General features: G+C 40.6%; 2 protein-coding genes across 2 annotated transcripts; both read right to left on the bottom strand.

The window, feature by feature from the left end:
- Nucleotides 1–3,894: 3,894 nt before the first annotated feature.
- Nucleotides 3,895–11,616, bottom strand: LOC121933816 (vomeronasal type-2 receptor 26-like). Its single transcript, XM_042473809.1, has 5 exons — nt 11,326–11,616; nt 9,187–10,056; nt 7,460–7,687; nt 5,693–5,819; nt 3,895–4,802 (listed from the first exon to the last, which is right to left on the bottom strand). Exons 1-5 carry the CDS (start codon nt 11,614–11,616, stop codon nt 3,895–3,897), a joined length of 2,424 nt encoding a protein of 807 aa, XP_042329743.1.
- Nucleotides 11,617–12,366: 750 nt separating this feature from the next.
- Nucleotides 12,367–23,373, bottom strand: SLC39A2 (solute carrier family 39 member 2). Its single transcript, XM_042477536.1, has 4 exons — nt 22,066–23,373; nt 20,169–20,299; nt 18,663–18,716; nt 12,367–16,414 (listed from the first exon to the last, which is right to left on the bottom strand). The coding sequence occupies exons 1-4, from the start codon at nt 22,178–22,180 to the stop codon at nt 15,818–15,820; spliced, it is 897 nt and encodes a 298-aa protein (XP_042333470.1). The 5' UTR covers nt 22,181–23,373; the 3' UTR covers nt 12,367–15,817.
- Nucleotides 23,374–23,806: the final 433 nt, after the last annotated feature.

Here is a 23,806-nt window from a genome sequence, read left to right on the forward strand (position 1 = left end):
AATGCAGTATCTTCACATCCAGAAAACATATCCAGGGGTAGTGGTGATGGCCATATTGCAAAGTATGGTATCATCTAAAATCCACAAAACACTGATATCTTTATTGGGCCAGACAAAATGCATATTATATATGATGCAAGCTTTCAAAGCTGCACTGGCTTCTTCATCAGAAAAAGGTACTAAACATCATACTGGAGAAAGAAAGGCATTGGGGGAATTATGATTTTAGTCATAGTGCTGCATTTGGTCAAGATGTTGTGGTTGTAATAATAATAATAATAATAATAATAACAACAATAAAATTTATTTGTATCCTGCCCCTCTGAGAACAATCGAGGTGGCTAACAAGTTAAAAATACAAAACATATCAAATCCCTAGTACCCTCCCCCCCTTAAAAAGGTATTAAATCTAATAGAGGATTAAAACCATACAAGTTAAAACTGACCCAAAGGTCAAACAACATAACAATAATCAATGGGAGCGGCGGTATCTATTTATAAGAGTTTCCTGAGGCCGGGTTCTCTATTCTGGGAAGGCCTGCCGGAAGAGATTCATCTTAACAGCCTTTTTAAAGCTGTCTAAGGATGTAAGCAGATGGATTTCATCCGGCAGGCCATTCCACAGTCTGGGGGTGATGATGGAAAATGCCCTCTGGGAGGTAGCTGAAAGCCTAGATGTTTGTTGCTGAAGTAGGCCTCTCCCAGAGGACCGGAGTGTGTGGGGAGGATTATAGGGGAGAAGGCGGTCCCGAAGATAGTTTGGACCGAAGCCATTTAGGGCTTTAAAGGTAATAACCAACACCTTGTACTGGGCCCGGAAATTAATAGGCAGCCAGTGGAGGGACTTTAGAACCGGAGTAATATGGGCTCTCATAGATGTTCCGGAAATTACTCTGGATGCCATATTCTGTACTAGTTGCAGTTTCCGGACCAAGTACGAAGGTAGCCCCGTGTAGAGCACATTACAGAAATCTAGACGTGAGGTTACCAGCACGTGGACAAGTCTCAAGATCCCTTACATCCAGGAAAGGGCGCACCTGGCGTATCAGCCTAAGCTGATAACAAGCGCTCTTGACTGTCACATTTACCTGATTCAACATCAGGAGCGACGAATCAAGGAGCACTCCCAGACTGTGAACCAGTCCTTGATGGAGAGTGTGACCCTGTCTAGGACCTGAGGTTGCAACCCGATTCTTGGTTTCGGGGCCGCTACCGTGAGCACCTCCGTTTTGTCTGGATTCAGTCTCAATCTGTTTTTCCTCATCCAGCCCATTTATTGAGAGAGGAGATGCCATCAGAATTCGAGGTCGACAAACGAGGCATGGAGAAATAGATTTGGGTGTCATCAGCATACTGATAACACCCAGCTCCATGACTCTGAATCATCTCCCCCAGCGGCTTCATATAGATGTTGAACAACATTGGGGACAGGATAGCACCCTGTGGGACTCCAAAGGTGAGCTCCCTTTTATTGGAACAACTGTCCCCGAGCATCACCCTCTGGGATCTGGCCAAGAGGAAGGAATGGAGCCACTACAATGCAGTGCCTCCAATTCCCAATCCCCTCAGGCGATCCAAGAGGATGCCATGATCTATTGTGTCAAAAGCCTCTGAAAGGTCTAAAAGCACCAACAGGGTCACACTGCCCCTGTTGATGTTCAGACGCAGATCGTCAGTCAAGGCAACCATGGCAGTCTCAACCCCAAAGCCTGTCCTGAAGCCAGTTTGAAATGGGTCCAGATAACTGGTTTCATCCAAGACAGCTTGGAGTTGTTGTCCTCAGTTCAGATGGTATGGAAAGATATTAATGCAGGTGGGCCCCTCCTTTTGCTGGCTATATAGGTACTGGAAGAATCGGTCCAGGAAGTAAACTTTAAATTTCTGTAAATTTACTATTTAAATTTACTTTGCTATTTGCGATTTCAATCTCCAACAAATGTGTTTTTTTCTGCACGGAAAAATATTATTTTCTGCACAAGAAACTTGGTCCCTAAACAGAAAACAACATTCATCTGTAGAAAATGGTTTTCTGCTTGCCACCCCCATGTGTTGGGTAAGCTACGTATCTTAGTTTACCCAACATTAAGTATCTTGGTTTACCCAACAAATGTCTTTACCTTTCTGATCATTTTCCTTGCTAGAAATATATGTTCCCATTTTCCATACCAGCAACCCATTGTTGTGGAAATGAATGGGGGAACCTGAGGCCAACTCAAATGAAATAAGTTTGGCGAAGGAGCATTTCATGACTCAGAACAATGTTTGGTAGCAAGCTTGCATGTGAAAGCTGTTGGACACAAAAAATGTATAACTGGAAAAATAAGCTAGAGCCATGAGTGGGATTTCTTTTTGTTTTGCTTTGATTTTTTTGAGCTCCTTCGCAAGAACAGATGCCCTCTGCAAACATGACATATTTTATGAAAACCATTGGATTTTGCCCCTGAAAATCTTCACCAAACTTTCACCAAAAATGCAAAAGTTAATTGAAAAAATGTGCATAAAATAAACTTTTTAAATCTCACCCAGAGGGGAGAAGCCTGAGATTAAAGATTTACATCCCTATTGTGCAGTGCCATTATGGTCCCTGGTTTATCAGAGAATAACAGACAAGAAAACAGATGGTGGTGATTCTAGGGATTTGTTACTCCATGTCCTCATTGACAGACATATGTTTACACCTGTGAAAAGGGATTGTTGAGAATAAAGGGAGTGGATGATGGGAAGGCGGAATGGAGGTTTAACTTTTATTAGGAAATCTAAAGGTGTTATAATTGGATTGCAAGAATATAATTTAAAATGAGAAGTCTAAGGTTGCATCTGCACAGCAGAAATTATACAACTAGATACCACTTTAACTGCCACGGCTCCCTCCCATGGAATTCTGGGATTGGTAGATTATTGTGGCACCAAAGCTCTCTGACAGGGAAGGCTAAATATCTCACAAAACTATGAATCCCAGAATTCCATAGCATTGAGCCATTACAGTTAAAGTGGCATCAAACTGCATTATTTCTGCAGTGTAGAGGCAGCCTAAAACAGGCTTCTTCTTAGGCGTCATCTGTTCAAATAAAATAATAAATGGAGAGATGAAGCGGGCAACTAGAGAGAAGAGGCAAGAAGGGATATTGACTTAATGAAAGACATGGCTGATTTTTTGATGGTATTGCAAGAGGCACAAACATTGTAAAAGCATTTTAAAAGATTGCTTCCTGGGGAATATTGTAGAATTTAAAATAGAAGAAAAGCTAAATCACTCAGTTGTAGTTTGGGTATGAAACGAAGAATAATAATGTTAAAGAGGGGGAATGAAGAAATGGGAGAATGCAGCCAGAAGTAAAATGATAAATGGAAATGTTGTAAGGAAATGAAGGCAAAGAATACAATGCAGCCATACATATGAAGCTATGTCTTTGTCATTTAAAGACAGAATCCTGAACAAGAAACATTAGAAGACTGTTGGGGTTAAGAGGAACCCCGGGTTTAAGTGATGTCAATAATCTGCCTATGACAGTAAATGTAAGGAATTCAATAAAAATGCTGCTTTATCCCCCCTACCCAATTTCTGATCCAAATATCATACCAGACATGGCTATCACATGTCTGTTTCAGTTGTGGCAAATCTTAAAGTCAAAATCATTTATTTTGGATCAAAATAAGTGTGGCTTCTGTTTATTTTATCAGATGCTTTCTCACAATAATTCACTGTGGTTAAGCTTTTTTTCATCTTAGGATAATGAAGAGTTGTACCTAGAACTCTGTAATGTACTAGACACTTTGCTAAAATAAATACATATCTGATTTTAAAGGATCTTAGTATTTATACAGGATAGAATAAGGAATTCTTTAATTGCAAGTTCACCTAGAAATTGACAAATAAAGCTAGCCATCTCGTAGCTAGATCTTTATTGTTTTTCTTACTAAATGAACTCTGGTGTTCAACTCAGGCCTTATGACAATTATGTAGAATTTAGGGATAAAAATGCAGCCCAGCAATCCAGCACTAGAGGTTAATATGGAGAAGATCTCCACAGCCACCATGTATTTGCCCTTTGTGCTCAGGTATGTGGGGACAAAGGACACCCAAACACTGCAAAACATCAACATGCTGAAGGTGATCAGCTTGGCTTCATTAAAAGCACCAGGCAGCTTTCTGGCAAAGAAGGCTACAGTGAAGCTGATGAAAGCTAACAGCCCCATATAGCTTAGGACTATGTAGAATATAACATTGGAGCCTTCATTGCATTGTACAATGATCTGATGAATCTCAGACCACGTATCCAACTCCAAGAATGGTGGACAGACAGACAACCACACAACACAAATAGCTGTTTGAATGAGAGTTGAGAGGATGATGATTGACCCTGCCAAACTCTTCCCTACCCATTTCTGCATTCTGTGCCCTGGTTTGGTAGCCAGGAAGGCCAGGATTACTGTGATAGTTTTGCCCAAGACTGAAGAAATGGCAACAGAGAAGATGATGGCAAACAACACTTGCCGCAAAGTGCAAGACACCATTCTGGGCTGACCAATGAACAGAAAAGAGCACAGAAAGCAAAATAGCAGAGAGACAAGCAGAGTGTAGGTAACACTTCTGTTACTGGCTTTGATAATGGGAGTATTCTGGTGCTGAATGAAGCTCCACAAAACCATAAGGGTTATTAGAGAAAAGGAAATAATAAAAGAAGACAAAACGATTCCCAGGGGCTCATCATATGACAGATAGGTAATCTGTTTGGAGATGCACTGATCCTGATTCTTGTTTGGATGTTGATCCTCTGAGCACTTGACACAGTGTTCTGCATCTGAAAGTAATAAATACAATTTAAAAACAGATAATTGTCTTCGTAATGAAGATGACTCCACTTACCAATATTATGCTATGGCAGGTGAGGAATAGCTGCAAGAGAACACCCCTTCCTTTTAATGCACCTGAAGGTATATGGAGGTCAACATCAAATAATCATTTTCCTCATCCCATGCTTGGAACACTGGTGATGAAATTGAAAAGGCTGTGGATCTGAACACATTTATTGTGTTGTAGCTCATAGTTCTTTCCCATGAGGGTATTTCCTTAGGCATAGAGAAACGCACAGTGTAAATACTGAATTGCCAGCTTTACAAAAGCCCAGCATATACTAGTGCCCACATCTGGCATAAAGAACACACTGCAGAAATAATCCAGTTCAAGACTGCTTTAACTGCCCTGGCGTAATGCTAGGGAATTCTCAGAACTGTAGTTTAGTGAGACATTTAGCCTTCTTTTGTCAGAGAGTTCTGGTGCCACATTAAACTTAAGATTTGCTTGCCTTTAATAACCTCAGCAAAGAAGACTTTTCTGGTCAGGTAGACCAAAATTGTGGCATCTGAACTGCTAAAAGAGAACAGAGGAAACAACCCTTTCTGAGAAACAAGCTGAAAATTCCTTCACTTCCAGATTTTGATGTTTTCTCTTCTTGTCCTTTTGAGACTCTGGGTCTAATAATAATAATAATAATAATAATAATAATAATAATAATAATATGTTTATACCCTGCTGTTCAGCCAAAAGGCTATCAGAGTGGCTTACAAATTGTTTATTAGACTTTTCCCTGCTCTCACTCAGAAGGCAATGTACATTATATACTATAGTCACATAAAACCCATCCAAGAGGCTGCCTTTCACTTTGCATGTCACTAGGCAATCTCAGCTTACCCATCTGGTTTGCAATCATTCCTTCAGGACATTGTAGACAGTCATAACAACAGATCTGTTCCCCTTGGCGGACGATCTTGCTATGTCCAGGATGGCAGCCCTCAACACATCTGGATTGGGGAAGCTTCTATCAATAACCAGAAGGGAAAGTGTTTGTGGGAAGAGCATCTCTGTGTGTTGTTTTTTTCCCTTTATGTCTATTATGCTGAAATACACTCCCCCACTCCGTTTCATATAGTAATACTTATGTGCTGGTTGATGTCCTAGAATCCTATTAACATTAACTGACTATCTTTTTTCTTGTACTCTCAAACTCACTGGCTTGTAACATCCTTTCATGAGCTGGACACTTACAAGAAGGCATCCTAATGAATTGATTAGGTAATGAATTGACATCTAAGTCAGTGGTACTCAAACGTTTTACCCTTGGGGATCCTCCCCCTTTACATCTACAAGTGGGCATTGTGCCTCCTCCAATATAGTATATAAATAAAAATATTTTGTTTTTTAAGTGTGTATTTCCATTCATACATTTATGTGTATTTGTATTTTAACATTTTATAAGGAGATAACATTGTACAAATTAGAACAGTTTTATTTAAGTAAATTCAGTATTTAACTCAACACATGTGTAAATTTTATACATAAAAAATCTGGGAAGAAGAGGAGGAGGAGGAGAAGGAGGAGGAGGAGGGATCAAGCCTTCCAAGTCTTGCACACACACCCTTGAGTAACTCTCTTTCTCTCTCTCTCTCTCTCTCTCACACACACACACACACGGGGGTCTCACCCCACCAAGGGTGGGGTATAAATACCATAAATAATAATAATAATAATAATAATAATAATAATAATAATAATAATTTGAGAACCACTTAGCTAAGTGATGTCCTGACCACTTTCTGCTCCAAGAAATATTTGTTCTTGGGCTCAGAAGTGAGGTGAGCAGAAAAAATATACAACTCTGCAACTATAACTATGGTCCAAAACACACTGCAGAAATCATCCAGTTTGAGACCATTTTTACTGACCCGGCTCAGTGCTAGGGAATCCTGGGAAATGTAGCTTGTTGTGGCACCAGAGTTCTCTGACAGAAGGCTAAGTGTCTCACCAAACCACTGTTCCCAGGATTCCCTAGCACTGGGCCAGGGAAGTTAAAGTGGTCTCAGACTGGATTATTTCTGCAGTCTGTTTTGGATCTATGCCTCTAGTTGGTAGAATTTAAAGACATGATTGTATTAAGCAGGAAAATCACTATGCAAAGAGATTTAAAATATTTTTGTTTTAAAGATTAATATAGACCCGGTACATACCTTCTTGAAGGTCTGGGCTGGTGGCAATGGCTTTTCTGCTGGAGGAAAGCCACAGCCGCCAAACCGTGCGGCTTCGCACCAACAGAAAAAGAACCCACAAAAACCCACCATGGCGGTGGTGTAACAAGTGCACCACAGGTGCACTGGTTGCATAAGTGCCATGCAGTACCATGGGGATGCTGCACGGTGCTTACATAGCAATGGTGGCACCCATGTATACAGGGCACCACCATTGTTACGTCGCCATGACGTATTAGGGTTAGGGAGCATGTACATGGTGCGCGCTCCCTAACCCTAATGCTGGCACCGGTACGCCGCTTGTTGGCGGTTTGTACCGTACCATAGTTTTCTAAACCTGGTGGCAAATAGTGTATTTGAGCCTGATTTTTTTCTGCTTGATAGAATTGTTTGCAAAAACTTGGCTAACATTCATTCTTGACAAAATCATTCACACCTGGTTGAACTTGTGGTTCCATGTAATGACACTTCCATTAATGGTGAACTCTTTTCCTGCAAGAGCCTGTGGGTTTATCCTTCCAACATGGACTCTGTGAATGGACTGATTGAGAAATGTAACTGTGTTGATGATATCATATCCACTTGCCAGCTCTCCATTTTCATCAAAAAATATTTCTTCTCCAACACTGTTATTGAAATGGATGTGCTTCAGGAAAGACTGAACCTAGGTTGGAGGATGAAATAAAATTAATTTCCTTGGGACTTGCTAGGTTTTCTACCATCCATCACAACTAGCTGTTTCTTATCCATTCGAGTTGTTTTAATTGTTTTAATTCATGAAAGGTGCCTTGAACCTCCATTTGCTCTGGGAGCAATTCCAAATAGACAGACAAAATAAGTGAATGAAATAATCATAGATAGTATCATAACAGCACAGTTGTAAAAAAATGACTCTGATTGGAATATGCTACATTATCTGAGGATACATCACTGGTTCCTAATTTTTTGGACAGAATCTAAATCATTGATGACCCAAAAACTCCATCTAGTAACACCTGGTAGACTATGAAATAGCAAAATATAGAAGGGACACAAATCATTTTAAAATGCTTATGTTAGATCAGAAGTGCTAGGAACATGAAAAAGAGAACATTTATGGTTTCTGGTAATAAGCTAGAATTTTAATATCAAATTCTACCTCCACAAATTCAAAAAGGTAGATGTTCACAATTTTCCAGTAGTTTTCCTCAAAACCTTTCAAATCCAGGATTCTTTAGATAAAGATAAAGGCATTCCCTTGACGAAAGATTGTTTAGTTGTTTCTGACCCTAGGGAGCAATGCTCATCTCCATTACTAAGCCAAGGGAGCCAGCATTGTCAGAGAAGATTTCATGGCCATGTGGCCAGTATGACTACATGGAGTACTATTACCTTCCCACTGAAGTGGTACCTTTTCTGTACTTGCACATTCACATGCTTTCAAACTACTAGGTTGACAGAAGCTGGGCCTAGTGACAGGGTACAGTGCGCCTGCGTCATACGCGGGCATGCTTTACATGGCTTTCAACATACGCTGAAAGCCGTGTGGGGAGAAGAGGCGTGCATTCCATAGGGATGAATGGAGCACACATGCACCACACCACCACCACACCGCCACGTGCACGAGCCCCATTCATTTAAATGGGGCTCAAGCATAGGCAGTATTTGCTTTATGTGGGGGAGTCCAGAATGGACTTATATTTAGTTTAATGTAAAGTACAGTGCACCCTTACTTTACGTGGGGGATCCGTTCTGGACTTCCCTGCATAAAGTAAGGGCGCACTGTATTTATTATTATTATTAACTTTTATTTATAAAGCGCTGTAAATTTACACAGCGCTGTACATACAATCTTTTAGTTAGACGGTTCCCTGCCCTCAGGCTTACAATCATTAAACTAAATATAAATCCAGCTGCCAGTATCTATAACAATTAACTAGAAATCTATTTAAAGCAATGCACATAGTTATGAAAGAGGTGCATTTCAGACCACTTTACAATACCACTCTACCTGGTAATACTGGAATATAAATCTCTGCATTCTCATCACCAGCTGATGGTTGAAAGATTCTTGATTTTGCAAGGGCCTTGTGCCCAGCAATAAGAGGTTGTTTCCCTCTATTTGTGCCCTATGTATACTTGTAGAAGTCATTACAGTAGTGACCTACAAAAGAATATCCTTACCTGCCACGGCTGGATGTTTCGAAGGTCCCATGTCCTTCCCTCTCCCATTGCCTTCTTGTGGAATTTTGATGAAAACATGGCATGGAGGGCATGTGCCACAGCATAAACAGCATTATAGATGCTGTAGCTCTGACCAGACATTCTCATTTCAAATACAAATTCAGGCAGATTGCTTACCTTTTCCTGGTTAGTACAGTTTCCTACATTTGGTATATATATATTGTATGTAGGGTGGGAACAGACAAACACATTGGACCAGAATAAAGTGAAGTAATCAAGGACAGACTGATTAGGATTTAAAGTCTCAAGAAATGCTTTATATCTTGCCATGTCATTTGTATGGAGAGTAAAGGACAAAGTACCATTGAAGGATTTAGGTGTGAATACTCCACTATAGAATACAGATGTAAAATCCCACTGAGCTGTTATGATCCAAACCTTCTCTATTGGCTTCATTCCATCCAATTCATTGAATGACAGAACCATTCGTAAGCCCTCCATTGCTTGTGAATCCCCGTGAACAAGAATGACATTGGCGTCTGTTGACGAGAGAATAGAACTTAATCTTTCCATTTTAGCATTTAGTTCCAGTCTTCCTTCACGATATCCTTTCCAGGGTTCCTTCACTGCTGGAATGATTTCCTTAAAAGCAAGGCAAATATTGTTCTGGAGGAGCTGAGAAAGGAGAGTCTTCAATAGCATTTCTCCACTCTCATCATCTGAAACAATGAGGCCAATCCAGGTCCACCCAAATTGTTTAAGCATCTTGACAATCCCAACATACTGAGGAATGTCATTTGGGATCATCCGATAGACAGAAGGGAACTGAATTTTGTCATTCAACACAGGGTCGAAGGAGCCATAACTCAGCTAATGTAAAGAACAGTGATTTTTTTTTAAAAAAACTAATAGCAATATCCCATTATTTCTGGATTAAAATTCCATCTGTCTACATCTTGATAACATAGGTTTTACTTGAAGGGTTTGGGCAGCAAATATTGTAGAGATCAAATGCATCCTAGTGTTGCAATGTAACCAGAACTACCCAAGGCAAAACTATGCATTAGACTGAAGTAGCTAGTTCCAAAATATTTTGGGGGGAATGAAATTTTGGAGCAGTGTGGAAGGCTGTATTTATCATAGTCCCCCAAATTGGGGGGGGGGGCAGGGTTGCTTGATCCCCCCCAAGGGTAGTCTAAGGGGGGCTAAGCCTGCCTACTTCCAGGATCAGGACCACCAAGACTCCTGGGTAACTGTGCCCCCCAAGCAGAAATGTCCTTGTTTCTAGCCATCTTTGCATTCATTTAACAAGATCATGTATATTTTCCCCTTTCCTTGATACATCAATGTTATGGTTGAAATAATTTTATAACATTTCTTTTAGTGGTTTGTCATTGGTCTAATCTGCACTGCAGAAATAATGCAGCTTGACACCTCTTAAACTGCCATGGCTCAATATTATGAAATTATGTAGTTTGTTGTGGCACCAGATCTTTCTGACAGAGAAGGCTAAATATCTCACAAAAGTACAAATTGCAGAACTCCATAGCATTAAGCCATGACAGTTAAGGCAGAGTGATACTACACTAATTCTGCAGTGCAGTTTAGACCACAAACTGCATTAATTGTTGTTGCTGTTGGTGGTAGTAGTAGTAGTAGTAGTAACTATTTTATTTGTTCTTGCTGTTTTTAAAACATACAAGTATACAAAAATCATAATGACTGCCTGCCTTAAAAGCAGTTCTGGGGTCCCTGGTGTTTATATTAATCCTGCTCCTGCCTTTGTTCAGTCCCCCCCCCATTCCCAGATCCTTTATACTTTCCTTAAATTTCAAATATAATATGCATGCAAAGGCACTTTGGAGTGGTGAAACACCAACAGAATTATTTCCCAACTGTTCTACACCATTGAATATAGACCTATATTTTTATTTCTCTCATCCACACAGAGCCTTTCTTCTTTTTAAAAGAGAACTGTGGTCAAATGCATCTGCTTAGTATGAAGTCTTCTCCAGATATGATCAGGATTTTTGCTGAGCCAAACTAAGCAGAGCTGTTGAGCATTGCCAGGCCTTGCTGAAAATTGTTCCCATTCTCCACTGCTCCTTGTACTTGTGTTATGAATTTGTATACAAATACCTGTGGGATCTTATAGATGTTTAAGATGTGGGGCATCTGCCTGGAATTATGAGCACCAAGTCCTCCAATGATGGCTGTTAACTTGTATTTTCTGTTACACATGTAGTTAAGAGGACTCCCCCGTAAGGTGAAAAGGAGACTCATGGTCCCAAAACTTGTTCCCATTTGATTATAAGCATTTTGAATGGTGATGTATTCCAGTGTGTGGTTGGGTAAGATATAGGGATTTTTGTTGATCTCTTCCATGGCAAATGCAAACACAAGAATCTGGTGGTAGTATTTGGGTAGCATGCTGCAATAAGATTGTAACATGGTCTTAGCTCTCATTCATGCAATTACATCATTTGAATTACTGTCCACGCAATGGGCTTAAAATGAATTCAGACTTGTGTATACTTAAAAGAGACATTCCTTCTTAGTGGGATATAAGCAACTCATACACTAACTCTGAAGAGGTTACTTTCTAACTAAGCCTGTATCTAGCCTTCTAACTCTGATATTCTTGTACATTGTTTTTCTTTGCCCTAATTCATTTCCCGAAACATTTGGAAGCACTCTGTGACTGAGCCATGTTATTGGCAGGGGATTTATATAATAGGCCTTGTCCTCATATGATACAGTCCACATTAAAAATGCATAATATCATAAAGATATAGACAGTGCCCAATATTTTTTTCTCCTTTCTCCTTTCTTCCTGAAACAAAAATGAAGAACACGGAGTTTTATGGGAAAGGACAGGCAATCTCTTCCCCTCCAGATTTTATTGAACTACAACATCAGTCATCTCTAATGTTTGTTCTTGCTCACTGGGGCTGATGGAAGACGGAGGCCCACAACATGTTGTCAATTGTAGGTTTCTCATCCCTCACCAATGGCTTCAGCACCTCAGCTACAATAATCTAACAGAGTGATATTCCCACTCTACATTTATGTGATAATATTTATACATAATTACAATTCCACCTAATACACAATGTGTAAAATGCAAAATGTTGAATACATTATCAAATAAAAGAAAGCACATTTTTGTATAAAAAGAGCTACCTACTATCCATTTATTATTTTCTGTGGCATTCTATTAAAAGGAAGCTCGTTCAATAAAGAAATCAAAAAACTGACAAATTCACCAATGACAATATCCTCTTGAAAGCCAAATAAATCCTTCTCAACTTTTGTCCTCCAATCACATCCATAGTTCCATTTTTTGCTGACAATATTGGGGAGTTGTATCAGCAAAAGTAGGATCAGCAGTAGTGTCATTCTAAACATTATTAGATTTCGGGCCCAACCTCAGTGGAACGTATTCAGTCTCAGAAATTCACAAAACACCAGGACTACAGAGATCCACAGTGCTCAAACTAGCTTACAAGTGATGTTGAAAATCTTTACAGGTTAAACAGACTTTACTGTCTCATAAACTCTAGTCTGCTCTCTCAAACATCTGCTTAATAAAACCTTGAGTATCTTCTGTTAACTCCCAAGAGCTATGTCTACCAGACTGTTTTGAAAATATTCTTTATAGACAAGGCGGAATACAGTTGTAACTCCTGTGGTGGATTCATTTACACCTGAGGTTTCCTGATAGCCCTGTGCTAAATTTTCTTCTTGACAATAATTGTGATAATTGTAGGGTAGAAAAATTCCCTTTCCAGTATTCCCAACGATCAGTAAAACTGATGAAAACTTAGTCATGTGTTTTCTGTCCAGTAGTTTGGATCCAGACATAGTCATAGTTAGAGTAGATCAATTGAAATGAATGCTACTCACTAGTCAGTGTGGTATAGTAGTTTGAGTGTTGGAAAGAGGGGCTATGCAGACCCGCACTTTGTGCCGGCATGTGGGCAGGGTGAGGGCTGAGTGGCCGCACGCTCCAAGACCAAACGATGAAGCCCAGGCACCATTTTGGTGTGCGCTGTTCTAGATGGGGTGAGCCATGATGACATTCCTCTGGTGCAGCACCCAAATGGCACAGCGGCAAAGGCGCGTCATCATGGCACACTGGCCTGCTTATGATACCACTTCCAGGGAGCTAAAAAGAAGCCGCTTTTTGCAGCTTCTTTTTGCTCCCTTCAGGGACCAGATCGGTGCAGCTGTGTGTGGACTCGAGGGCAGTTAATCACAAACTTTAAGTATGACTTCCCTCATTTTCAGGAGAGCTCAATTTATTGCATTTAATGCTCATGCATTACAGGCCTTCAGAACATCTTGAGGATCTCCATCAAAGAAAGGGAAATACAGTTTTGAACCAGCAGGATGGCTATAGGAGTATAGAACCTGGAGTACTGTAGAAATTGTGGGACTCCAACTTCCATCACCCCTGACCTTTGGCCACATTGATTGAAGTTGATGAGATTTGGAGGCCAACAAAATCTGACCTTCCAAAGGATCCCAATTCCTCGCTATGAGTTTTAATGATTCCATTTCAAATGATAAAAAAGGAATTATTTTTTTTTCATTTGTACCCAAGTATAATCCATCAGAATTATCCTTTCAGAAGTTGTGTTACTTTTTACATAGCAAAGTTTTACTTAATAGCTGTTTAATAGGTCTTCAGAGCATCTATTGAAAAGAAACTTATTCAAGAAAAGTGCACATAAGGAGACAAATTCACCAAGAGCAACCCTATTCCCCCATTTATCTGCTAACCACATTTGTCCTTCTGGTCCTTGCAGGCAGTGCGTGGCAGTTATAATGGCAATGACATTCATCTCACTCTATGAAAAATCTGGCCAGAGACACACCTGGACACATACTTTTTGGAAAGCAAACAGAACACCTGGACTACCAGGACCTTCAGTCTTCCTTTTACGAAGTACACTGAAATCCAGAAATGTTACTATTTCACCAGTCTGGTCCTTCAATAGTCTTTGATCAACCCTTGTTTCTCTTCAGTTAAACTAGGGTTCTCACTTTAAACATGGTTCATAGAGCAGATTATTTCACTATTGTATGAACTGGATTCTTCTGTGTTTGTGGCTTCATGATAGCTTTGGGATAAAATCACTTGACAAAAAACTGACTAATTTCTGAAGTTAAATGTAAAGTAATTCCCACTTGGATTCGATCTGAAGTAATCCCTACTCAGCCATGGAAACCCATTTTGTTATCTTGTGCAAATCACAGTCACACTCTTTCAACCTCAGAGGAAGGCAGTGGCAAACCTCTTCTAAAGCTATCCTGCCAGAAAAACCCCATGCTAAGTTTGTCTTAGATTCACCATAATTCAGAAATGATTTGAAGACAAACAACAACAATCCATTGCAAGTAATATTTTACTTCCAGATTCTGAGAACTAAGAATTCTTCTACTGAAGAAATGCCTTGATCAGGAACTACTATGTCCTTGCCTTTTTAAAGGTGGTGTGAAGAATGTACAGGCAGCAGTATAGCAGTAACAGGAACAGACATAACTTCCCATGTTCTCAGTTCTCACTCACTCACAAGTTCTCACTAACTCCCATACTTTTTGCTAAAAGGTCAACAATGTGTGATCAGAGAATATCTTAGATGAGAGAATACCTTTTACTTCCCATCACAAAACATCCTGTCAGCCTTTATTTCATATTGCATTTCCTCTACTGGACCCTGAATTTCCTTTCATGAAAATTCTCCGTATTCTACGTCATACACACTTTCCTGTAGTGAAGTAACAGATTGCACATGTAATGTCACAGCTTGCATACATATCTTGATTGTGTTCATGGCAGCTAGTCCTGATAGACTGTGATGGTCATTGTAGTCTCCCAATAGCTCAAGAAAGATGGTAGGGAAAAGGATGCCCTTTTCCCTCATAGTCCACTGTTTGGTCACAGAATTCTTTCATTTTCTCTTGCAGTTGTTCACCTCATGCTTTTTTATTTCACAGTGGCTGTTATCCTGCATTGTAGTTATGGATTCGCCTAGCTGTTCTGTATTCACCTATGCTATATATTCATGATCATATGGCACTATTGCCACAATTGCAAATGCCAGCCAGAACCCAGCTTAAACTTGAAGGAGCTACTTCAGGTGATAGAGGTCTGCAGAATGGGCAAGTAGGGAGCTTGAGAATGCAGGGTCATACAATGGCTCAGGGGTGGGAGGATACTAGCCACATCATCCTGAAACACCCCACTCGACCATGCCACAGATCTCCATGACATGGAATGGCTCCAAGTTTAAGGTGGGTTCATGCAACATCAAACCTATAGAGGTGCTCAGCCTACACCTTTCTGCCAATGCATTCAGGCAGTTTACAGTCTTAAAATCAGGTCTCATAGTTTAACAGGGAAAGGGGAAAGACAAAAACTCAAAAAATTTCAAGTACCACACAGCCAACAATGAGCTAAATGGCAACTAGGTCTCATAGAAAATGATAAAGTGGGCATTGTAGTCTCAGCTCTTCTGTAAAGTTGTGGAAATATAACAGTGTCTGATGGAGGCATGTTTGGGAGGAAGAGCCTTGAGATACAGTTGTTGTCGGTTTCTCCAGGCACCACAAAGCAGACAATCTTTCATGCCCAAATGGCAATAATGGCCATGACGCAGAAACCTAAACTAATGAAGAAGAACTTGGTGAGGGGACTTTCATGTGAACGCAGCTCATACGGAAGTATCTCCAGGAAGGTGACATACAAGAAAGTCCCTGCTGCTATTCCTTCGAGCACAGCTTGAGCCAGGCTGCTCCCATTGCTGTTGGAAAGTGAGACGCCAATGCCCACACTGATCCCAGCAGGAGACATCAGAGCAAAGACCACCAAGTAGAGCAGTCTCCACCGGACCTTGGTCCCACTCTGCACCAACTTAAGTGACAAGCTAAAGACAACAATGGCCTTGTGAATGAGCACTGCTAAACAAAGCTGAATTGCTGCCGTGACCTGCTTCTGAACACCAATAGCTAGGCCCTCAAAGACAGAGTGGAAGGATAAGGAGAGGAAGAGTACAAATGCCCGGAAAGAGCTGTGAGATTCTGGAGGATCCTTGTGACTGTCTTGACTTTCATGGTCACCATGAGCATGTACAGCCTGGGGACAGCAGTGGAGCACTATGCTCTCGATAATAAACACCAGGAAGAAGCCAAGTGAGATTATGAGCTCTCCAAATGGGTATGCCTGCCAAAGAGAGAGAATTTGCAGAAAATAAAATGTACTGTAATTTGCAGAAGCACACCATGCTATTCTGTTGCACCGAAAAAAGACTAACCATAACCACTAATCACAAAGAGTAAGAGTTAGTTGAAGACTTACAAATTTAATATAGGATCCTGTTATGTGCAACTGCTGCATTAGATAAGGAAATCATGAACATTTATGCAATAATCAATGTGTTAGTCTTTAGGATGCACAAGAATAAGTGTTGGTTTCATATCACTATTTTGATGTTTTCTTTCTTTTACAAGCCCAGTGGCAGGCAGATTAAATATACTTGCTGCCTTCATCCATTACTTTACCCTGACAATTCAAAGAGCTACACAATTAAGTATGAACACATAGCAAAGCTGTAGATTAAAAGGCTGCTGTTGTTCAAACATCATCTTTCCATGGCAGTTGGCAAATGGGTCCTAATGCTACTCCAGATAGATTCATGATACACGTCATGGTTGTGCATCACTTGAAAAAACACAGAGGGTTTTTACAACCTGCTCATCTAGCCATAACTGCAAAAAACAGCAACAGATTATTATTTTTAGTCTACTGGTATCAATGTTAAGGTTGCACCAGCAGATGGAGGTCAAGAACATCTACTACTGAATTACTTCCTCTTCTCAATGTTTGCAGTACTAACATCACTGCCTTGTGGGGAGACAAATATGTTCATGCTTCAGTACAAACAGGAACATGTAAAAAAAAATAGTTGTACACCACCAAAAAGGAAGGTTTCACATGTATGTACTGGCAGTGGCTGAATGTCAACTAACAGCTAAACTGCAGATGGAAAATCTTTGTTTTTCTGTGAACCAGTCGCTTGCATTTTGATATGCTCCACTGCTTCTTACACCTTGAGAGCTACATCTGCACTGCAGAAATAATCTAAGTTGACACCAATTTAACCTCCCTGGCTCATTGCTAGGGAACTCAAAGAACTGTAGTTTTGTGAGACATTTAGCCTTCTCTATCAGAGAACTACAGTTCCCAGAATTTCATAGCACTGAACCAAGAAAGTTAAAGTGGTGTCAATCCAGATTATTTCTGCAGTGGAGATGCAGCTGAGGTAGTGCATGCTTTGGTTGCATCTTTTCAGGAAAATAAATAAATGTGACACAGTCCTTTTAAAGGCCATGAGGAGGTATACATTTGCAGTATTTGACTAGTGTTAAAGTCAGTAGCCTTAAAAAGAAGATATGTTTTAAGAAATAAATATTTCCATCTTAATATTCCTTAGGTATGCCTTTTTAAAACTCCGTTCTTCAATCTAAAAAAAGGTGATTGGTTCATTTAAACAGCTAATCAAAACCAAACAGAAATATAACCACAGCAATCCTTCAGAACAGAACAATCAAGGTAAGCGTTTTAAAGTTTGCTGTGGTTTCTGTTCTGCTTTCAGAAATACTGTAACCACATGTGAGCAGGGCCATCAAGATTAAAATAGAGTAAAGATTATGAAACCAACAAAGAACAAGCTTGAGAATTTAATCTTACTCAGAGCTTGAAACTTAAGTTAAAAATTAATTTATTATATTAACTTCTTCCAGTTTAACAATGATAAAAGCCTTGCTATAATCATTTTAACATCCACTATGTTAAATGTTTTACTAGTAATGATTTACTAGTGATATAAATCTTCATGTATTTCATTCTTGCATGTATGAACAATTTCAAACATTTTCTTCCCACTAAGTATGATTATCAGCACTTGCATGCATTTTTGTTGGATACAATTTTGCCTCATACACACTATTTGCAAGCAATTTCCTCCCTGGAATATAATGAAATTTCTTTCTGCTAATATGTTGCCTTCAGGGGGAATCACTTTGCCCACTATTCACATTTTGCATACATTTCGTAACAGTAGAATTCACTGAATAATTTGCAAAACTGATAATTGCAGTGGGCTGTTCTTATCTATGGGCTTGCTATCCATGGATTTGAGCCTCCGTGGATGACAAGCCCCGTTGTTTTTAATGGAGGCCATACAAAACAATAGGATTTGAGGTCTTTCATTTTTTTGTTATCCATGGGGGGAGGGTCTGCAAGGGATCCCCCATGGATACAAAGGGACAACTGTACAAAGAAAGACTGAGGCTTCATTTGCATATTCTTCCAAAAATGGAAAATTAAATATGTTTGCATGAAAACAAAACAAAAAAATGAATTCCTCTCCTATTCCTAGATTTGATTGTACAGCCCTTGAGACACTTACATCAGAATCATCATCAGCTTCAGAGGTGTTGTTCAGCTTGTGTATGATATTCCCCTGTATGTAAACACAACAGCAGAGTTAGATTCATTTTAGATGCAAGAGAAATGCAAACAGTGCAGTGATGGTGGCAGAAGGAAGCTGTACACTGATTTAAAGCAGTCTGCCCTCCCCATTTGCGGCTTTTACTTTTGCGGATTTGCTTATTCACAGTTTTGATTAATATGCTCTCTCTAGATCGTCCAGACTGACTCTGCCAGATGTTAACCATAGAATCATACTGGAAGACTTAGGCATTCCTTGGAGATTATTGCATGGAGAATGTGATAAGGATGGGATTGCTCTTCTGTCCTTATCCCATCCATGACCCAAGTGGAAATGATTGTGCAAATCACTTTCACACTGCAATCAGCTGAAAAGCGCTTTCAGACGTCATGGTATTAGTGGATTACGTCATTAATACAAAAGACTGCAAATGATGTCTGAAAGTGCTTTCAGCTGACAGCTAAAAGCGCTTTTCATCCGGCTGCAGTGTGAAAGTGATTTGCACAATCACTTTCATTCGCATTTTCCTGCCGGGTCAAGTGTGAAAGTCTTTCCCGTGATCAGACGGGAAGGGTGGGACAATGATGTCCCTTCCCTCATGTGATAGTTTCCCTAAACAAAATACTTTTCTAGGCATTTGTAGATCTTCCAGCACTATTCTATGCTCAGTTTCAGGCAGATGATGGCCATAGAATTGCTCTGAAAGACCTAGAGATTCCATGAGAAGTGTTTTCTCAAGTATTATTATTATTATACTTTATTTATATAGCACTGTAGATTTACACAAAAAACATTAGTGTTTTTCATTTGTAGTTTTTCCATTTTTGCACGGGTCTTGGACCCCTAACCAAAGTGAATGTGGAGGGACCACTACATTCAGAATCTAAATTTAGCTTTTTCAATTGTGAATTGTTTGCACGTTGCAAGTGACATTTCATTTCCAAGAATGGTTCATGTTTCCTTCCAATCCATACCATAACTGGCTGTCATCACAATCACAATACAGAAGGGGTATGTGTAGGTGGGGAATCAGATTGAGATGGAAATATGATTTCGCCTTATAACAGTTCTTTCTAGTCCAGTAGAATGGATTCAGAGCAGTGGAGAAGTTGCCCATCATTTGCTATCTAATCCATCTAAACTTGGAAATACTAGCAATTGAAGGTAGGACCTTCTGCGCAGTGATAGCTGGTAGCTTCCATGTCAATGGGGCAATCAGTCCAACTGATATTCTTTCCTAAACTTCACAATAGTTAGCGAAGCAGCTGAACCTACATTAGGGCTAGTATTCAGTATCTTTGACAGCTCTTGTATAAAACTCAGGAAGCTTTCACTGTCTCACCAACATGGAGGCCTTCAACACCACTTCTTCCACATCTGAAGCAGCTTATCCACCACTCAGCTATGACCCCTTGGATTTTTCAAGGAAAATCTAAAATAGGAGGCCCCTGCGATGGCACTCACCTGTCGCTGCCGCTTTTTAATTTCCTCTTGGATGTCTCCCAAAGCATCAGCCACCATGTGCATTATACAAGCACCCAGGAAAACACCAGCAGCAAAGCAGCCTATACAACTAAGGATGCGCCGATGCTTCCCTAAAAGGAATGAATAGTGGGGGGAAAGAGGGAAAGCTGTTACTCCAGAGGTGCATATAGCCCAAATTTAGGTGTGTCTGTTAATATCCTGAAGAATTGGTACAGGTATTCAGCTGCCCTGAGCTCATATGAGAAAGGGCAGAGTAGGGATGGAAATAATATTCATGCATGTTTTTTGAGTGTGGGGGAAAAAAACAAGAAGAATAATCCTGGACTGGACTAATGATCATCTTTGCATTTCAAGAATTAGTCTGCATCAAATTCACAAGCGATTGTTTTGCACAGTAAGCAGCCTTTTCCGCAAAGAAAAAAGTAGCTTCCACAGAGAAAACTGCATTTCCGATGCAGAAAGGGTTGTTTTCCATGCAAAACCATGATGTGCAAATTCTGTACATAATAAATCCTGAATAGTGGTGTATTTGCATTCATGATAGCAAATGAAATTTTGGGCAAATGTGTTTTGAGCATACAGTAGACACTGTAATGGAGGGGAGGGATTTTATCAGTGAATGCTGGCCTTAATGAAAATGAAAGAACTGAAGGAGGTGGGAAAGAGCATCTGACCCAGATCCAAGGTTTTGCAAATTTAACATACTTAAATAAAGGAGACCAAGATTGATCTTTTCATACAGGTAGCCTGACAGGTCCAGCCTTCAAACTGCTGTAGACTAAAGTACAGATGGAATGAACAAACTGCTTATTTTTAATCTAATAAATGTAAGAAGTTTATCGCACGGGGCCTAAACCGGTCCCCAGCGTGTTCTAACGGGGGCGAGCGGGCGCGTGCATGGAACGCAATGGGCCCCGGATGGGGCCCAAAACGCGACTTTATCGCACGGAGGAACGCCGCCGCCGCGCGTTCCCATTCCATCCCATTCTGTTCCAGGGGCGCCATTTCTGGGGACGCTTAGAAACAGTTCCCAGAAATGGCGCCCTCTGGAACAGAATTGGGACGGAATGGGAACGCGCGGCGCGCGCGGCGGCATTCCTCCTGCGATAAAGTCGCGTTTTGGGCCCCATCCAGGGCCCATTGCGTTCCATTCATGCGCCCGCTCGCCCCCGTTAGAACGCGCTGGGGACCGTTTAGGCCCATGCGATAAACTTCTAAGACTTATCAACACCTCAATGCTGGTAATATGCAGCTTTCCACGTCATCCCTTAATATGCATCTCATCCATCGTATTTGCAATCACATCCATCTGCTTCCATCCTGACTTCAAAAATTGTGGAAAGGACAACTTAAAGGTTTCCTATCAATCACATATTTTTCCAGTTTACTCCTGATCTATCATTTCTCTATATCCCATGACAACTTTGATTTGTAAATCCTTAAAGATAAGAACATGAAATAAGGAAGTTAGAAAAGCATTGTGCACTTCAATACTGTAATGATAATTTGCTTTGTGGGCTTAATAGCGTTGATGGGGGATGAAGATCAGGAGTAGACTGGAAAAATATGTGGATAGCAACTCTCATCATCCCCCCAAATACTGAGACAGTTTCTAATCAAACATGAACACTGGTCTCCCCTCTCCCGCCATCTTAATGATGGGGGGATGATGGGAGTTGCTATCCAAAACTTGAAGAACATGAAGTTGTTTTCTCCTGAAATGAACAAGTGACACCAAGAGATCACAGCAAAACCTTTGCAATGTAGAACTGTAGTCTGATAATTTTTTATATTTGTGCACAAAGCTGTTCTGACAGTTACATTACATCCAACCCATTCCGAAGATCAAATGCCCATCCTTCCACCAATTTCTCACCTCTGGCCATGTTGAACTGGAACCATCTGACCTGGGATGGGATGAGGCCACAAAGGAGTGTGATCACCAACACACCAGCCAAGCAGCCGATTTTCACTGCCAGCAATTGATCCATCTTTGCAAAGTACGATATGTAGATTTTAAGAGAAACAGAAACAGCTAAAGCGAATCCCTGCCTTGGACTGATATGTGCTTGTCTCCTTTCAGCTCAGCCTAACCAGGAATCTTCTCATAACTCGAATATAGCCTGAGAGAAATCCACCAGGCTTCACATTCCCATGGTTGAATAATCTTCTGCCTTCAGAGTTATTGGAGGAACAAATGTCAGGGGAACAGTTTCATACCCATGCAGGCTTCAAAAACCACGCATTGACAAATGGCAAGGTCATAAGCAACTAGATGCCCCAGTTGTGGCCAGAAGTATCACTTCCTTCTTCAACTTCTTCAAGCTTCAGTTATACTTCCTGATACTCTCTTCTCTCTATGTTGCTATTCACCATCTCACTGTTCCATCCACTCTTCCATTGGCCTTGCACAAGCCTTGCCTCTTCCATTTCACTTGTCTTCCTTCTCTTTCCTATCTTCCTCTCTCCACCTTTCTCCTTCCTCTGCTTGTTTCCATCCCAGCTCTCTTCTGTTCCTTGCCACCTTCTTAGAAGCCTGTGAGTAACCATCCCGATACTCCAAACAAGGAAGCCTCCCGCCTTCTTAGGTGTCCCAGCCCATTCCAATCCCTTCATTATGTAAATACATAATGACTTTCATAGTAAACAGTCTGCAAGAGACTTTCAACATTAACTTCAGGTCACTAGGCCACGGCAGGTAAAGTCAAGGGCTCCACCTCAAGTTTTCGATAAAAACAATCATTAAAAAATGGGAGTTTGTTGATCCAGCTAAAGATTGCAATATTGAGATCTGGCCTCCTACTGGTGGGTTGGGACCAGTGTGTGGATCCTATAAGTGACACCATCCCTTTTCCTGTTCCTTTATTATTAAGTTATTATTAACTTCATTTATGCATTGCTTTTTCTGCAAACCAGGACTCACAGTAGCTTACCAATTAAAACAAGTACATTTATAATTAAAAGAGACAAAACAGCAACATTAAGTGATGGACAACACTAATAATTATTTAAAACATACAATTAAAATGCTTTAAAAAGGGTAGTTTTAAAACAGTGGCTTGTGCTCTATATCAGCTACTTAGTTAAAAAAAGAGGCAATGTGGTGTACTGGTTTGAGCGTAGGTTGGACTAAGACCCTGGAGACCAGGTTTTGAATCTCTGCTCAGCCATAGAAACCCTTAGGCAACTCATGATCTCTCAGCCTCAGAGAGAGGCAAAGGCAAACCTCTCTCTGAAAAAATATTGCAAAGAAAACCCCAGGATTAGGTTCACTTTAGAGTAACTATAAGTTGGAAATGACTTGAAGGCACATGCCAAAAATACTTGGCTAAATATACTTAACTAAGGGCCAAAACAGACAACCCTAAAGGGGTGGCATGATGCCGCCCCTTTGAGCACCAGATCGGGGCCATGGCAACCACATGCCACAGCCCCGATCTGGCTATTTGCCGGCTCAAAAAGAGAGGGCAAAATGCTGCTCCAACAAATGGGTGTCCTTTCAGCTGCCACCGCAGCTTTGGGGCACTCCTATGGTGTATGGTGTATAAACGCTGCACCGCTGGAGTGTCGCAATGCTGCCTACCATCTGGCCAGGTGGGCAGCATGACAGATGCATT

Source organism: Sceloporus undulatus, chromosome 6, assembly GCF_019175285.1.
Source record: "Sceloporus undulatus isolate JIND9_A2432 ecotype Alabama chromosome 6, SceUnd_v1.1, whole genome shotgun sequence".
Lineage (NCBI taxonomy): Eukaryota > Metazoa > Chordata > Lepidosauria > Squamata > Phrynosomatidae > Sceloporus > Sceloporus undulatus.

Bases quoted from the DNA above. Each gene is read 5' to 3' on its own strand.
- LOC121933816 (XM_042473809.1), bottom strand. From the start codon at position 11,616: ATGCTACCCAAATACTACCACCAGATTCTTGTGTTTGCATTTGCCATG. The intron at 10,057-11,325 runs GTATTTGTATAC...TCTTTACATTAG, and splicing joins ACATCTATAAGATCCCACAG to CTGAGTTATGGCTCCTTCGA. The intron at 4,803-5,692 runs GTAAGCTGAGAT...TATTACTTTCAG, and splicing joins AATGATTGCAAACCAGATGG to ATGCAGAACACTGTGTCAAG.
- SLC39A2 (XM_042477536.1), bottom strand. From the start codon at position 22,180: ATGGATCAATTGCTGGCAGTGAAAATCGGCTGCTTGGCTGGTGTGTTG. The intron at 18,717-20,168 runs GTGAGTGCCATC...GTTTACATACAG, and splicing joins TTAAAAAGCGGCAGCGACAG to GGGAATATCATACACAAGCT. The intron at 16,415-18,662 runs GTAAGTGTCTCA...TCTCTTTGGCAG, and splicing joins AAGCTGATGATGATTCTGAT to GCATACCCATTTGGAGAGCT.